This window comes from Sprattus sprattus (assembly GCF_963457725.1).
Source record: "Sprattus sprattus genome assembly, chromosome: 16".
In the NCBI taxonomy this organism is placed as follows: domain Eukaryota; kingdom Metazoa; phylum Chordata; class Actinopteri; order Clupeiformes; family Clupeidae; genus Sprattus; species Sprattus sprattus.
In genome coordinates, this window is record NC_137914.1 from 26,076,736 (window position 1) to 26,093,468 (window position 16,733).

The 16,733-nt window shown below is 41.9% G+C and overlaps 2 protein-coding genes across 3 annotated transcripts; one reads left to right on the forward strand and one right to left on the reverse strand.

Annotated features, from left to right (window-relative positions):
- Positions 1 to 1,492: 1,492 nt before the first annotated feature.
- Positions 1,493 to 6,778, forward strand: LOC308377059 (protein-tyrosine kinase 6-like; the record flags this gene model as incomplete). The annotated part of the gene is made up of 8 exons (XM_080853607.1): positions 1,493 to 1,908; positions 2,422 to 2,543; positions 2,744 to 2,907; positions 3,600 to 3,768; positions 4,913 to 5,071; positions 5,844 to 6,025; positions 6,191 to 6,344; positions 6,513 to 6,778. The coding sequence occupies 8 exons, from the start codon at positions 1,493 to 1,495 to the stop codon at positions 6,776 to 6,778; spliced, it is 1,632 nt and encodes a 543-aa protein (XP_080709733.1).
- Positions 6,779 to 12,997: 6,219 nt separating this feature from the next.
- On the reverse strand, positions 12,998 to 15,969 carry LOC308377630 (pancreatic progenitor cell differentiation and proliferation factor-like). Of its 2 annotated transcripts, XM_080854353.1 has the most exons (6): positions 15,826 to 15,969; positions 15,371 to 15,457; positions 14,134 to 14,229; positions 13,884 to 13,961; positions 13,641 to 13,734; positions 12,998 to 13,491 (listed from the first exon to the last, which is right to left on the reverse strand). In XM_080854353.1, exons 3-6 carry the CDS (start codon positions 14,186 to 14,188, stop codon positions 13,365 to 13,367), a joined length of 354 nt encoding a protein of 117 aa, XP_080710479.1. In that variant the 5' UTR covers positions 14,189 to 14,229; positions 15,371 to 15,457; positions 15,826 to 15,969; the 3' UTR covers positions 12,998 to 13,364. The 2 variants fall into 2 exon arrangements, with proteins under 2 accessions (XP_080710479.1, XP_080710478.1); XM_080854352.1 differs by lacking the exon at positions 15,371 to 15,457.
- Positions 15,970 to 16,733: the final 764 nt, after the last annotated feature.

Below are 16,733 nucleotides of genomic sequence, written 5' to 3' on the forward strand. Positions count from 1 at the left end.
CGTCTGATGGTAGTTTTGGAGACTATCTGACCCCAAGACTCAACAAACGTCTGCAATTCTCCAGCTGTGATCCTTGGAGATGATTTTGCCAGTCGAATCATATTCCTCACGTTGCGTGGGGGTCAATGTACACACATATCCTCTTCCAGGCTGATTCTTAACCTCTCCTGTCGTTTTAAAGTTCTTAATTATTGCCATGATAGTGGAAATGGGTATTTTCAACTTGAGATGTTTTTATATCCATTTCCTGATTTGTGCAGCTCAACAGCCTTTCGTCACACATTGTCACTGTTTTCTTTGGTCTTTCCCATAGTGATGAAAGGGAATTTGGCCTGTGTCACCTCATATTTATACTTCAGTGAAACAGGAAGTCATGGTTGACCACTTAAGAGTTCTTATCAAATAGCTAAAAATGATTTGAAATATACTCCAGGTAGATATTAATTATAAGATTTTCTAGGGGTGCCTAATTGTGGCACCCATGTTTTGGAAGAAAATAAAATCTATCAATAATTTTACTTAAATTAAAAGGTACATTTTTTGTGAATATAGAGTGAAAGACCAAGAGGATAAAAAGCAAAGGCTATTTTTTCTGAGCCTGTGTTGCTCATATTCACTTAGGGTGCCATTAATTATGGAGGGCACTGTATATTAATACTGGGGCTGTCAAGTGATATACATAATAACAATGTGTGATTCATTCATCAAAATGAATTGCATATATGATTTTGCTATGATAAGCATTTAAAAATCTGTCTGATTTGCTACTGACGAAAACTGCTTAAGTAAACAAGCCTGCTTGCACTTGGACTCGGACTGGAATACTGGAGATTTAAGACTCGAACTCCAAGTTTAGTGACTCCGCTTCAACACTAACACGTATAATACCCATAATTCTGGCTTATAAGCGAGAAGTTAGTTGGCTCTACACTGGCTGAACGTCAATGAAAATGATTAAGAAATGACACATGCCATAGATCTATATGTAGGCTAGTCGTCATGGACATCACACGACACTAACAGAAGTGAGAGTTTATTACCCAGCAAAAGTTAGACAGGGGATAACTGAGAATAAACTAGTCCCTGAAGTCTAGACTAAATGACCTGGAAATCGCGGAATACATTTGCGTAATAAACGGAGACTGGAGATCCGGAGCTTGACAATGTGTCGGCTGGGGAATAATCCATATGTGATACGAGCGTGATGCGAGAACCGACAAGGTAGTGAAGGGACAAGGGAGTGAGGAGTTTATGTAAGGATTGGGAAGGTGTCTGAGTTGAAAAAATGGCTGCGTGGCCGGAGCTGGATTCGTGACAGTAGTAGGCCTACATAGCAGGTTTCAATTTCCATATTCGGCCCAATGGTTCCACGCCTATCTTGTCAACACATGGATTCCACCCATACCTGACTTCTCAGAAGCGCCGTACAGATGTCAAAGACACTTCCGAGTAAGTCGTCCAGGAGTACGCTCATGAACCATGTATTAGCAATATGCCTATTAACTTAACATCATTGCGTGATATTTTCAACTGTTCACGTTGCCCCCCCTGGAAACGTTCAAAAGACGGAGAAAAGGACAGCTGTGATCCGCATTCAAAGAATGGGGACCAAGAAGCCGAGGAAGAAACTGAACCCAGGCGGTATTACTCTCACAAATCAACGAGGTCAGAGTCGAACTGGTCATCTCCGCCACCAACGGATGAAAGTTTGGGCATCTACAAGGCACTGTGGGGATTCGAGGCTCGGTCAGAAGAGGAAATATCTTTTGTAAAAGATGACTTGTTCAGAGTTACAGAGCGGTCAGGGGACTGGTTGACAGCACATAAGCTCGTCAATGGGGAGGTCGTGGCCAGCGGAGTTGTACCCTGTAACTACCTTGTCAAGGTAGAGACGTTAGATGATCAGCCGTGAGTATATCATTTTCCAAAAGAGTTGTAGTGTGATTATTTTTAAGAAAGGATATATTTTTGTATTTACTATTTACTTTTTTGTTTCCGTCAAAACGTGGAGTAGTATTTTCAAGTAAGTTACTTGAGTCAGAGGTTTACTCATGCGTCGTTTGTCAATAAACACACCAAGTCAGTGTGCAGACAGAGTCAATAGCTATGTAACAAAAGAAGCTTAATCTGTGAACGAATACGAAAAATGATTTGTGTTAAACAATTTATCTGAGCACAAATTCTGAAATAATGGATGTATGACCTCCTGAGAGACAGCAATAAATGTTGTTAAAATGAATTCCTCCTATATCCCTCACATATCCATATACACATATGAAGTACTGACAGTGATGTTTATCATAGTGCACTTGATATGGAGTGGTCAACCTTAGCCCTCAAGAAGACAACTCCATCATCACCTCATGTAAATTCACTGTAACTTCTTCTAACTAATGTAGTCATGTGGTGCATTATCCCCAGGTGGTATTTTGGAAAGCTAAATCGGTTTGAGGCCCAAAACCTCCTCCTCACCTCTGGCAATCCAGAAGGGGCATTCTTGGTGCGGCAAAGCGAAAAGGATGAAGTGGGACACGTCTTATCTGGTACTCTATACTTACCTAAAATTTAGCATACATAGCAAGTGCAAAGTGGACATCTGGTGTTGTTAACAGCCTACTAATAATGAGTGACATTAGGGACAACGTTCAGACCTTATGAAACATTATTATACTAAAATTGGATAACATTGCAGTGTATTTACTCTAAACGCATCAGTAATCTCCTGTTTCTTGCACCCTTGCAGTGAAGGTTGATGATCAGGTGAAGCATTTCAAGATCCTACAGGGAGAGGAGGGGTTGTTTTATGTTGAGCTGAATCAGACGTTCACAGATCTGGAGGCCCTGGTGCAGTATTACAGGGGCCACTCGCTATCCGTTGTCGCCCAAATTACGGAGGCCTGTGCCCGGGTAAGATTGTTTATGCTGCTAGCCTGAGGCCCTTGTGTGTGTGTGTGTGTGTGTGTGTGTGTGTGTGTGTGTGTGTGTGTGTGTGTGTGTGTGTGTGTGTGTGTGTGTGTGTGTGTGTGTGTGTGTGTGTGTGTGTGTGTGTGTGTGTGTGTGTGTGTGTGTGTGTGTGTGTGTGTGTGTGTGTGTGTGTGTGTGTGTGTGTGTGTGTGTGCGCCATACAGTGCTTGACATTGCTTGTGACCTTTGTGGTTGTGGTTTTTAATGTTATTTTCCAGATCAAATTGAGCATCACACAGGGCATATGTAGTAAGCACACAGTATGATAAAGGCTGCTTGTGATATGAGGAAATCAGATTAGATCAACATTAGCCTCCATTCCTTTCCTGAGAAATTGGCATCAAAGCCTATTGCATGGACACTGCATAGCAACAGAACAATACCAAACAAAACAGGAAACTGAAGACAGAAATACCAAATATTTTGAAAATAGAAAAGCTTAGGTTCACTTGATAATCATCATTGAGTAGAGAGCCTAACACTAGTGTACAGTAGTGTGTGACACAGGTTTCCACCGAACTCTCCTTCTATATGTCTAACATCATTATGTTATATTCAATCACTCTTAACACAACCTCTCTATGAAAAGCAACCTCCAAGTGATGGCATATGTTTTGTTGGTATGGGAAAACTAGAGAAAGCCAGAGCCTCAAGATCTTCCCAGTATTCCAGAGGATGAATGGGAACTTCCAAAGAGCGAGTTTACCCTTGAGCAGCAGTTGGGCTCTGGCTACTTCGCTGATGTGTACTGTGGGAAGTGGAAAGGCACGGTCAATGTTGCCATCAAGATTCTAAAGAACAATGGTATGTCAGATATATGGATATTTGTGTGTGTGTGTGTTTGTGTGTGTGTGTGTTTGTGTCTGTCTGTCTGTGTGTCTGTGTATCTGTCTGTCTATGTGTCTGTATGTGTGTCTGTCTGTGTGTCTGTCTGTGTGTCTGTGTGTCTGTCTGTCTGTCTGTCTGTCTGTCTATCTGTTATCTATCTTCACATAGTGTTTCTACTACCGATACAATAACACGTGTGTTCATTTAAGTGATTTGGATATTGGCATACATGATACTACTGTACAAGTACATTTTTTTACTACTGGAATTAGATAGCTTTCTTTTATAACTGAGGCTTTCTTTTGTGATTTGCAAAGAGAAAGTAAGTGATCCATACAACACAGAGGTCTGCATCACACTGTCATTTTTTCCATATTGTGACGTGACAGCGAGTAATGCAGACTTTCCAGTCCCCCCTGTCTTGCAGTAGCACTTAGATTTCTAACCAAACACCAGTCCCTTTGATGCTCTGGTCTTCCTCATGCATGAGCTACATGGCTGAAAGAAAAGGCTCATGTTTCAAGCACAGATTATGAGGTTAGGGTTGGAAGGGAGGAGGGTATGAAATTCTACGTGACTCATCGGTATGTTCTGTTGTTTACAGAATGCCACTATAGTTTAATGTGAGTTGATTATGTCCTTGTCTGTAGAGACATTTGAACAGTTCTTACTATCGATGGATGTCTTTTTTTTTTTTTTTTTACAACATGTCAAGTTCATCAAATATCAGATTTTAGGAGTATGTGTGAGAGTGCATAGCTGACTGTAAACTTTGATATATCGGTTTCATGACTTCCAGTCTTTTCATTATACATTTTTGAAACACCCACATTCAGTTTATTCAAAGTATGCCCAGCGCCTGAATTCACTTATGAATGATTTCATATCTTTATGAAATACTGTCCACTAACAACACCAATAACATTAAGCACTGAAGATAAAAGTATGAATTCATTGCCTTTTGATCCCAGTCCTGCGTCAGACTCACATTAATTGACGCCAGTGAATGCAACCCTTGTTTGGTTTCATGTTTACGTCAGTGACGGTGTAGACTGTTGACTTGTGGCACTGAACAGATCCAATAACTGACCTCTCCTGCTCTCTTCCTGTTCTCTGTCAGACATGCTGAACCACCGTGAATTCCAGCTGGAGACCCAGATGCTGAAGCGGCTCAGGCACCGGCACCTCATCTCGCTCTTCGCCATCTCCACAGACTCTGCCCCCTTCTACATCATCACAGAGCTCATGGAGAAGGGCAACCTGCTAAGCTTCCTGAGAGGTCACTTTCTGTGCCAGTCCTTTAGTTCAGTTGGATCTGGTTCAACTGGGCATGATCCTATTTAGCATGTCTTAGTTATGTTGGTCATTTCAGTTCAATTCAGTTTGTATGTATACTCGCCATTGAATGAGGGGTATGACAAAGTCTTTTGTTCATTAAGGAAAAGTTTTCAGTGGTTTAGTAACTTACTTATTCTGATTACAGTAAATCTGATAATGGTTGTGTTTGTCAATCGTGGTGTAAAGAGATTGCTTCTGGCCCGGCACTTATTATTGGGGCTTGCATGCTGTTGTTGTGACTTTCGTGTCACACAGAGATAACAGTCTTGCGTAGAGATTACAGTCCATGTGTAAATATTTTCACATGCTGTGTGAACATTTGTGAAACAGCAATGTCGGCAAATTAATTTCTATTAAGGAATTCAGAGCAGGCCTCATGAAAAGGCAATAGCATGACAAAAAAATTCTATTTGAGATGATTGACATGATTCTTGTTTTATTCCAAGAGATATTTCAATGGGCCAGATTAGGTTTAGGCACTACTACCACACAATTTTAGGCAGAAATAGAATTCTGACAGTTATGAAGATATATCTTTAAAATAAAGCTGTATACCCACAAACATTGACATCAGTCTGTCCCACTCATGTATTCACCTTCCTTCTGTGCGTACCTACTACTTCTATAGGTCTACTTCTCCCGAATTCTTTGAAGGCTATTATGGCATGATTTGAGTAGGTACAGTCAGTCATGTATCTCCTTCTCTCCCACAGGTCCAGAGGGACAGCATATGGACTTCATATCCCTGACAGACATGGCCACTCAGGTGGCAGATGCCATGGCCTATCTGGAGTCAGAGAACAGCATTCACCGGGATCTGGCCGCTCGAAATGTCCTGGTGGGAGTGGACAACATCTGCAAAGTGGCAGACTTTGGCCTGGCTCGAGTCATCAAGGTCATCCATAAGATAATCGTTCAATAGCTCTTTTTGTATTCTTTGTTACACAAAATGAAAATCCACTGATGTGCTGAGACCACCATCTATCATATGGTTAAAACGTAATTTGTAATTGAAGAAAAAAAACTGTCAAGTTAGTTGCCTGTCGACATTTCTCCTCAGGAGCCATTTTATTTGTCTGAGGACAAGAAGATCCCCTATAAGTGGAGTGCTCCAGAAGCCATCAGCCATGGAAGATTTTCTAACAAATCCGATGTCTGGTCATTTGGAATACTGCTCTATGAAATCTTCACCTATGGAGGATCTCCATACCCAAGTAAATATTTGCAGAAGTAAAGATCAGTGTGAAGCTGTATGTATGTGTCTGCGAGGAATTTCTGCATGTGAAAGTGTACGTTTGTGTACAGACATGTCTGTGCTTAAGTGTTGTACAGTAATTACCTCAGAACATCACCTCAATTTCTGTGTTGTTCATTCATTTCAGCTTATGCCAACTATGAGGTATTCCAGCGCATCACCGAGGGATACCGGATGCCATGCCCAAAGACATGCCCAACCCACATTTATGATATCATGCTGATGTGCTGGAGCTATTCGCCCGAAGAGCGACCCGACTTCAAGGAACTCAAATCCCTTCTGGAGCTCACAGAACGCTACAACGAGTGGACCCCAGATAGTTGTGTTGACAACTCAGAGGCACCAGAGGGCAGCAATGAGTCAGAGCCAGCAGATGAGGACACGTGGTCGTAACCACAGTCAGGAGGTGGTGACCACAGGGTGGCAGCAGGCAGAAACAGGGCCTTGTTGAGATGTGTGACAGAGTTCATGCAGACAAACTGTGAGGAATTTGGGAGCTGGGACTGTGGAGACCTGAAGCTTGAAAAGAGCCTTGACATGAACAGTAAACACTTCCACCACATTCTTTTTGACGTGCTGAAGATATTGTGGCTTGTGCAGTGTTTGGTTCTGCATGAGAGGCCAAGCCCTTGTTTTGAACAATGCTGTTGTTACACTGTAAGATAGCATTGAGAACATTGGATTGTTTTGTTCTGAAAACTTTCGTTTCTTTAAAAGTTAAGAGAATTGCCTTCTTACGGAGAAACCTATGTGCCGATAAGCGCTTATTGTGGGCATATGTGTTGTAAATACTACTGTGCAACTACTGGTAGGAATGGAGCCTTGCTTGAAAACAACATGATGATTACATCTTACATTCATGACAATGTGTGGTCACATCTGTTTTTACTCACTCGTTTGCATATAAAACATTGACAGATAGATTTAGAGAATTTACAGAAGTAGAGAATATTATGGCTGTTATTACTCTGGTGTGTTTTCTTCTGCTTATCAATTCTAAATTGCTGGCAGTATTTTCCTTAGTGGTCACAGTAAAACACAGTAAAGCCCACAGTCAATAGCCATGAAGGCAAATACACTGCGTGCTGTTCTGTTGCTGTCCTGTTGCTGTTTGCTGTGTTTGCTGTTGTGGGACCAAATTTGGTGAAGTGCACCTGGTGCACTAATCCATACTTCCCGGTAAACGGGGGAGTTTCCTGGACTGCTGATTCTGTTGATTTCTCACTTGGTGGTAATGCTTGTGTTTTGCCAGTTCCAGTCCCCGGATGAAAACGTGGGACTGAAAATGTGAGGGAGAAACCTGATATGTTGAGTTTGAGGCACAAGACATTTCACAATCGCTGGGATTGACGGGTGTTTTTCCACTCTATAGCATAAGGCTGCAGTGGCCTGGTTTGGCAACAGGGTGTCACTAGTGAAGAATGTTTACCCGACACAGGCACCTGGTGCATGTCTGGCTCACAGCTCATTTTCCAACTGCCACGGTCAAGACGAGAGGATTCATGAAACACAGATAAACTGAATTATTAAGATGACAGTCTAAACTGCATTTGCATTTGAATAAAATAATTTAAATTCTCACTGATAAAATCTCAAAGGAGAATGAGGACAAGTGCAGATAGTTATTCTTTCACAGCTTACAATTATGAGAAGACTAAAACACTCAGCTTCACATACTGCTATGATTTAAAATTGTACTGAGACAAAACAAAGCACAGTTATAGTGATTTATCAGAAAGACCCTGAAACTGTCTAATTTTAGCATGGAAAGTATCATTTTTTTTTACTGTTGAAATGTTGGCATGCAAACATGTCTTTCTCTATTTCTGTCTGTGGTTCGCACACATGAACTTTCACACAACCCGATGGTGGGGACCATGCCCTGTTCACGCACCCTACGCGTGCTGTACCAAAAATAGACCCACAGTGGAGTTGCTGCTTTTAATACAGCGGATGGCCAGATAAACCTGTCTCAGCGCCTAACCACAAATGGAACCGGATAAACCCTCACTTTTCACCTTTAATTGGCTTACTAGGTTTCCTCCAGTATGCACTGAAAAAAGGAAGACGGTGGATTGTCAGCCTTTGCAAAAGCAGTGCAGTAATCAAGCTTAGCTATTTGTGTTGAAAAGCGTTTTTATATGTGTTTGTTTGTTTGTTAACTAAGTAGTTCTTTGATATCTGTACATTTTAGTACATGGGCTGTGTCTTTAGATTTTGCTTTGAAATGTGCCATATTTGATTCCCACCATGACATTCGCAGATATTGGTAATGCTCAAGGTCTCAGTGGTCCCACTGTTCCGTCCCCTAAAATAACAAATGCTTATGAATGTAGCTGTATGGTCTATTCAGAACATCTAGAAGCAGAGATGTTGCCTTATTTTCAACACGCTTACAGTATATGAGATTGTACTCAATATGTGCATGCATATCAAGCGTGCGTAACATTATAATGTTGAAGGTACATGATTAGATAAAGAACTCTACTCCACCTATTTCATGGACCCTTAGTTTAAACAATTTAATTTAATTAGTGGGTCGTGTCTGTGTTATAGGCGACCTAAATATATTTTGTAAACTGAGAAAATTGATTTAACACATTTTATTAATTTGCAACTGATGTCCACATTACAGTGAAGTAATGTAAATTCAACGCATTGTTTTTTTTCCGTGCTCTCGCTCGCCAGTGGCCAACCAGACACCTTTGTTCAACCTAGGAGGCCAGAGACCTTGCTCTCTCACACAGGCCGCTGGAAGTGGGACTGTTGCACGCTCCTCTGCTGTGTTGATTAAATGGGTCATAGTGCCGTGTCGGGGCAATGGAAGACAGCTGACACCACGGCGGCGCCCCCCTGAATCTGCCCCAGATTCCACTTTTACCCCGCAGCCATGATGAAGCATCATGGCAAATGTCCATGGGGTGACACCCGGATTGAATATCATGAATATCTCTTCTGAAGAAACTGGCAGTCATTGGGATTGGAAGAAAGGTGATGGAGCCAGCTCAGATGATTCACCCAATTATATCACTCATACTTACCGATACACCTCTGGCATGACCTGAAAAGGACAGCATGTGTTACGCTGTTCAATGGAAATAGTACACCAGGTGTATTTCATAAACTCTGGAAGCAGGCTCCTGTCTCATAATAACAATAATTGCCTCTAAACAAACCCACTCAAAGCCTCATCCCCAAAGTTACTTGAATAGAAAAGCATTTGGTCAAAATAAATCCTCCATAGTGGGAGTAAATACAATACAGAGCTTAATGGTGGTAGTGTTGGACAAAGCGATACAGATAAGATAAAAAGTTCTACCCAAAAGCTTGACAAGCTTGAATCATGTGTTCATGTAGGATGTCTGGTCTGGGACCTTTCATGGATCAAAGAGGTGTTGGCGTTTGTCATTACCAGGAAGCCCACGGTTTTCCAATTCAGCCTCTCGGCACAGAGATAGACAGGAACATCTTCAGCCAGCCAGGCAGGTTTGACAAGCACGTCTCTGCCAACCAGAGCGCTCCATTTTTTGTCATAGCCAGGAACTGTGAGGTTAGTCTGTATAAAGGTGAACATGTGCTTCAGGGGCTTTGGGGCAGTGTGCATGTGTTTGTGTTTGTGTGAGAGAAAGAATGTTTGGGGGGGGGGGGGGGGGTGCTTGGTGTTGCCATGCCACAGACCAGCCAAATGATATTGGTGGCGAGTAAATGTCTGCTTTGGTAATCAGTAGATTCACTAGCTGATTTAAGTACAGCACATTCAAAACACTCATGAGAATATGCTCTCACTGTCCAGATGTTGTTTTCAGCTAGTGCCTTATCACATGGTACTGCCCCTGTAGAAGAAGGTTCACCATTTTGCTAAACACTTCTAAGGCTTTGAGATAGCAATGCAGTGACAATTCTTCTAGACTGAAATCTTAGCTTTGTGCTGTCTTTAGGTCCAATTTGTCAATATACTGTACATTGAGCATCATGGCTGATTTACATATGTAATATTCATACCACTCAAAGCTATGAAAAAAATTCTATCAATATTCTATTGCATGAAGAGGTTATTTCTTTCCCATGCCGTGTAACTGGGCCACACTCCTCTGTTGGTCAGAGGTGAAGGAGCTGCTCCCATCTGCACATTTGAACAGGCTGGCAGCACTGCTACAACGGGATGGCAAAGCCCCTCTTGATGCCTCACCAACCACACAGTCTGCCAGAATGTGGACATAAGACCCCCTCTCACCCCCACCCCCCTTCTGTTTCACTTATATATCGCAGGAGATCAAAAAATGCTTCAATGAGAGGATGGTGACGGTACAAGCCATTGTGTCACCTTCAACTACATATTTGTGGCATAAAAGGTAGCATTGCTAAGGCATAACTGAACATAATTACACAGTTGATACCCATAGCCAGTTTTACCTTATTTCCAGTAATCTGCTTGTTTACAGACTTCTATCTTTCCTGGCGCCAAACAGGAGATGAGTTATGGTGGAGGTTGGAGTTTTGGTCCTGCCACAACACCTTCTACAATTATATCTATTTTATTGTAATTAACTTAGAATTACTGTAAATGACAGTTGCAACAGGATGAGATGATGAAACAGAATGTGCACACCAGTTTCAAAACACAAGTTTCTGTGCAACGACACACTAAGATGAGATTCTCTCATGGGAAACACAACCTACAGTGTTTTCCATTGGTGATTACCTTACAGACTCAAAATAGATTGCTCAAATAAAAGTCACTCCACAGGGACAGTGTGTAACAACTGATCAGGTTAGGGGGTTCAGTTTGCAAAACCGCTGTTTACAGAACAGGGGAGAGGACTTTGTCTCGGAGTACACTTGAATATAGGCCAGATGTGAACTCTAATTTGGTTCAGGTATTTGAACCTGAGTGTGTGCAGTCTATGGTAAACCCAAGTGGATGCTGGAAAGTGAAAGATCAAGTGTTGTTTTGGCAAGGGCAGACTGGGCCACCAGTTAGCAAAACTGCGTGAAGGTTCCAGAGACTGACATGCCCTCATGGTCGACAAACAAGCTGGAGGGAACAGTTTGTGTATCTGTCTTATCTGTGAACTATTGCATTTATCAAGGTTACGCAACAAGGGATTATGTGTCTGAGAGGGAAAAGGGCCTGTTCCCAGTGGAAATAGTTGGAGATAAAGGAGGGGTTTTGTTAATAAGAGTAGATTAAGAAAAGATAAAGTGAGAACAAAAGACCCGAAATCGGTCTCAGTTCTGTTCATCCTGCAGTTGGATATTTACCCCTGTCAAAGCCTGATCTTAAAACTGAGTTTGTGAAGCCTGTGAAACAGATACACTTAATTAGAAAAATGTGTCCACTCAAGCGGTCAAGCTCTTAGGTTTTCAGTAGAAAAATTCAAATTGATTTCGTTTTTTAATTTTTAGCAATTTCTTCTGGCTTGCCAATGCTTTGTAATACACAGTACCTCCCATGTAAACCATTTCCAAAATCAACTGCTAAAAAAATAGAGCAAAGGTGACAGATGTCAAGCACAGGGAAGTAACATTGATGCGGTGCGGTGTGGGTGCACAGTTCATCATGACATTCATCCTTAGAGGTAAGTGGGGTTCTTCGATCTGGTAAATCCTGGTGATATGGTGTTAACACCTATACATTGCACCGGTTACACGTGACACAGCGCTGGTAAAGACAGGGCTGACACACTTCTTCCCTCTTTCTTCTATCTTCCTTTTTCTCTCAGGTGGAAAGCAAATACACTAACCTCTTTTATCCAACCAAATTATGCATTTGCCATCTCAAATCACTTTCCACTATTTCAATGAAATGCCAAGGTGGAAAGAGGTTTGGCCCAGTTTATGTGTCTCTAGGTATTGAGCAGTACCCCTCATTCAAGACTATATGCTTCCAATCTATCTGCTCCTGGCTCTGTCACTACCAACAGGTGATGTGTTATATAAAGGGTATTAGTGACTGGTTTGGATCCCATCTTAGCTAACTAGATATTTGAATCATGTCCAGGCTCTTTAAACCCATCAAGTCTCTGGACAACCCAACAGAGGGTTTAAGTCCAGTGGAAAACAGATCTAACCTTAATAAGTATTTCCAGCTTGGTGAATTAAGGAGTCACACTCAGTGGTGTAGTGGTCCCTGGAGAAGTGGTTATACTCTTAATTTTTTTAAGCAGCCCATACAGCACAGGATAAACACCCTGTTTCGAGAAGTGGGTATACCCACTGCTGACTGAAAAATAATAGTACTATTTACACCAAATATATTGACTTCAGTATGTAGACTCATGTGTAGAAATCAGTATTTCCACACTCTCATGACGGAGTATTTATGAAACAGTTACAACCAATTTGTAGTCAAACCGTGACATAATTATGACCAATTCAATGGCATGACAAGCAGTGTAAAAGCAGATTAGGTTTGATCAGACAGTAGAATTCCAGTGGCAGTTTCAATGTGGTGACCATTACTCAGACTATACGCTGATTCTGACTTTCCTTTTTCAAGTAAGAACTGTGTCAAGTCTTCAGTGAAATAAAAGGGAAAACTGGCCAATCTAGTTATTGCTTTGTCTAAAACAGATTTTTTTAATAGTAAAAAGATAACATGGCAAGTAGGAGAAAGCTTCAAAAGTGACTTTATTCAACACAGACATGTTGACAATGCGAGCACAGTAACAAACCGGGTCATCCTTTACAGGCTTCAAGCCAGAAAGGACAAACAACTTTTTTGGCCTTTTCACATTTTAAATAGCGATAACAAAAACAAGGAAAAATACTTACAAATAGTTTTACAGCAGTCTAGAGTAAAAAAAATAATAATAATCAAAACAATGGAGCCACCATTGCCTGTGACTTCCTGGGATGGCTTCTGGGGTAGTGGGATGGGGTTTGGAGAATCAGGGGGGCAAGTAACCAGGGGTTAAACTTGGGGTCAGGATGAACTGGAATAGGGTATGTTGGGGGGTGAGGTGGGGTGGGGTGGTGATCATTGGGAGGGGGGAGATCCAGCCTCCGCCTTCCCAGAGTCACTGGTCTCACTGAGTTGCCTCTTCAGCACCATTTCCCTGGCAATGCAGGTCACGTGACCATCAGATAGGGTGTAGGTCCCGGCCCTGCAAATCACCAATAAGGACAAATTAACACTTTTATCAGTTACATCATACTGGTTTGATTTGGCTGCCCTTTTATGCTTTAGCTTCTTGTACCCCTTCACATTCCAGTTTAAAGTCTTGCTTTCCATAGTTTTAGTATGTTGACTTACTTCTTTGAGTCGGCCCCAGTGGGCAGGCCAGGCTGAGGCTGCTTTCCAAAGAAAAGAGAGGACCACCAGTGGCCTGAGTCTTGTCTTTGCACACCTGCAAACCAGAAATGCAGAATTGTTCGTAAATATCAAGACTACTCTAAACAGAGTAACCTTAGTTTTTTTTGTGTAAATTGAAGATGAAGTTGAAGCTATACGACATGCTTTACAGAAGTGTGTAGCTATAGCAGTGGCCATTCATACCTGGTGGGTGAGGGATGACTTCCCCTGAATACTCTGAACTGCCACAGGAGCTGTTGCTGGATGTTGATCCTATGCGTCCTACAGAAATGTGGAAATAAACATTTATGAAATGTATACAAAATTATATAAATTCACCCCCTAAATATCTGCAGCTTAATTTACTAACCATTACACTGTTACTGTTATACATTATAATACAAATGTAGTTAAGGTATGGATAGGGTTGGCTAGAGCGATGTGTCATACTTACTTCGGTAGTAGTCATGGGTTGCAATGAGGGATCCGGTGGATGGAATTGCTGCCATTTTTTTTACCTTTACAAGTCAAGTTTGCAGAGATGGAAATGCTGTAGGCAAAAACATAAGGACCCACATTAGCCTCAGAGGAGGACAGCACAGCGATACAAGCAGGGCATGAGGTCATGACTGCTGGGTAGTGGTATTTCAGTCAGATGGAGACCTAGTCCACTCTTCTAGTCAATGTCTTTCCCGGAGGAGTGATGCAATGTCTCTAATGATGCCATGCACCACTGGAGTGATCAGCAGTCATGTCCCCATCAAGATGTTTTTCAGCTTAGTAGTTAAGAGAAGGACTAAAACAGAGAGCCTTTTCAGTCTTTAGTAAGGAGACTCAATAGCACAGTATAGTTATAGAAGGTCTACATTCAAGAGCTAGAGGCCCCTGAGAATATTAGGTGTTGTGAATGCCCAAACTTTAAAGGCACTGGCCTCTGCCTTCTCTGGTTCTGGTGTTATGTGCCGACAGCTGGAGGGGGGAGTAGGATTTTCCCTCCAGACCTCTGCCAGCACCAGTGTATGCGTGTGAGAACTTGAATTGTTAGGCTAGCTGCCAGAAACCAACCCCAGTGTCCTGTGCACACCAAACGTTGCAGCATGTGCCATTCCAACATGACTCCAACAGTGTCATTGACATTTTACAAAACGCAAGAACAGAGACAATGACATACATGAAGGAGCCGAAGGTAGAATAGCCATCCAGAACAAACGATCTATTACTTAAGAAAAAGTGACGCGATTAGCAATTCATGCCACGTAGTTTCAATGGTCAAAATGTTACGAGTGCCTCTACATGTTCATTCTCATTGCGGAAAGGACAAGTGGAGAGCCGATATCAAGTTCAAGATTGAGACGGGGATTTAAATAACGTGCGGTGCGTGTAGGCTAATACCCGTCGTGCCACATACAGCACCTCTCAAGGATAACCTGATACCTTTCAGATCAAGATAGAGGCAGCAGGCACATAAATAAAATGATATATTGCGAAATATTGCATTGCCCAATTCGCACAGTGCTTGAAGATGTGCATTCTCACGTGCCACGAACATTAAAATCACTCGCACTGCTGGACACATAGCCTAGGCCTACGTGATGTTTACGAAGCAGATAGCGTGCCATAAGGTCGAGCCAACGAACGTCGACAGCTTGACAGGCAGGCATGCGCGGTTATATGTGCTTTTGGATGCTTACCTCACAATAACCCTTTTCTGATAGATAACGTGTAACTTAAACTTGTTTTACTTCTCTTCCTAATGATATTCATACTATGACAACGAACTGAAAAGGAACAAGAAAAAAAAGAGACCTTTTTGAATTTTTGCCTGTCAACGAAGCCTACAAACACCTAGTGTTGTTAACAAATAATGAATGGCCTCAAAATCCACAGCAGGGAACCTATAGAGAACCATCTCTTCATATAGGGTAATCTAGTCTTCAGTTACAACAGTAATGAGTCTTGTTTGTCTCTTAAGTGCTGTCAACATGTCCAGGTAAGGTCAGCACTAAGTCAAAATGTCTTAGCGCATTACCAGGTATATTGGTTACAGTTTGTCAGTATAGACCCTTAGCTGCAAGCTACTTGGTTAAGGCCTGCAGTAGATTATGCATAGTCTAGGACACATTTGATGAAAAAAAATCTCCTTTACCTTTTCAATGTGGTGTATGGTGATGTAGAAGAAACACCAACTGTTATTCAGGATGACGGTCGTTAGACGAGGTAGACGCTAGCGACGGGGCCCATTTGTGGATGAGTTGTCCGGTGAGACCTCAGCAGGACTTTCTATAGCTTCAGCCACAGGTTCTTAGTGACATAGGGAATGTAGGCTTATTTATATGTTAAGATGACGTCAAGGCAATGATCCTCCCCTGGGAGGCGCTTAGACTTCTGGTCAGACAGGGTCGTAAACAGCTTCCAAGTACGATGTCGTTGCCAAACATACGAGGAATATACAGCTGTCGATCTCTGTAGGGAGAAAATCCAAGGACATAGAGAAGCACGTTAACATGAGCAGTCCTCTTAAACAAATGTTGCTCAGTGTAAAGGTTTTTTACGGCTTGTTTGACAAACATTGTCACAAGTTTGTTTAAAACATTATCATTAGTCTGCATTCGAATTGTTTATTGCTGAATAAACAAACTGGATTCAACAATGGCTCTGTTAACTCGAGGGTCACCTATACAGGCTACGGTTGAAGTTATTATTTAAACTATTCCTAAACATTTTTGAGAGATCATGTTACAGCATCTCTGCAATAACCCTAAAGACAGTCTACAATAAGAAAACTTAAATTCTAACAAACACAATCTTGCCACCCAATAAACAAACTGGATTCAACAATGGCTCTGTTAACTCGAGGGTTTGGCTATTTAGTGCTATTTTCATATAGAATTCTTACCTGAAGATGTTCTGCCATGGGAATCGTTTGTGCATCCCTGGTAGTCTAGTGGTTAGGATTCGGCGCTCTCACCGCCGCGGCCCGGGTTCGATTCCCGGTCAGGGAAACACGTTTTTCCTTAACTTATCATCCACCTGCTGAGGTCGTGACCATGTGTC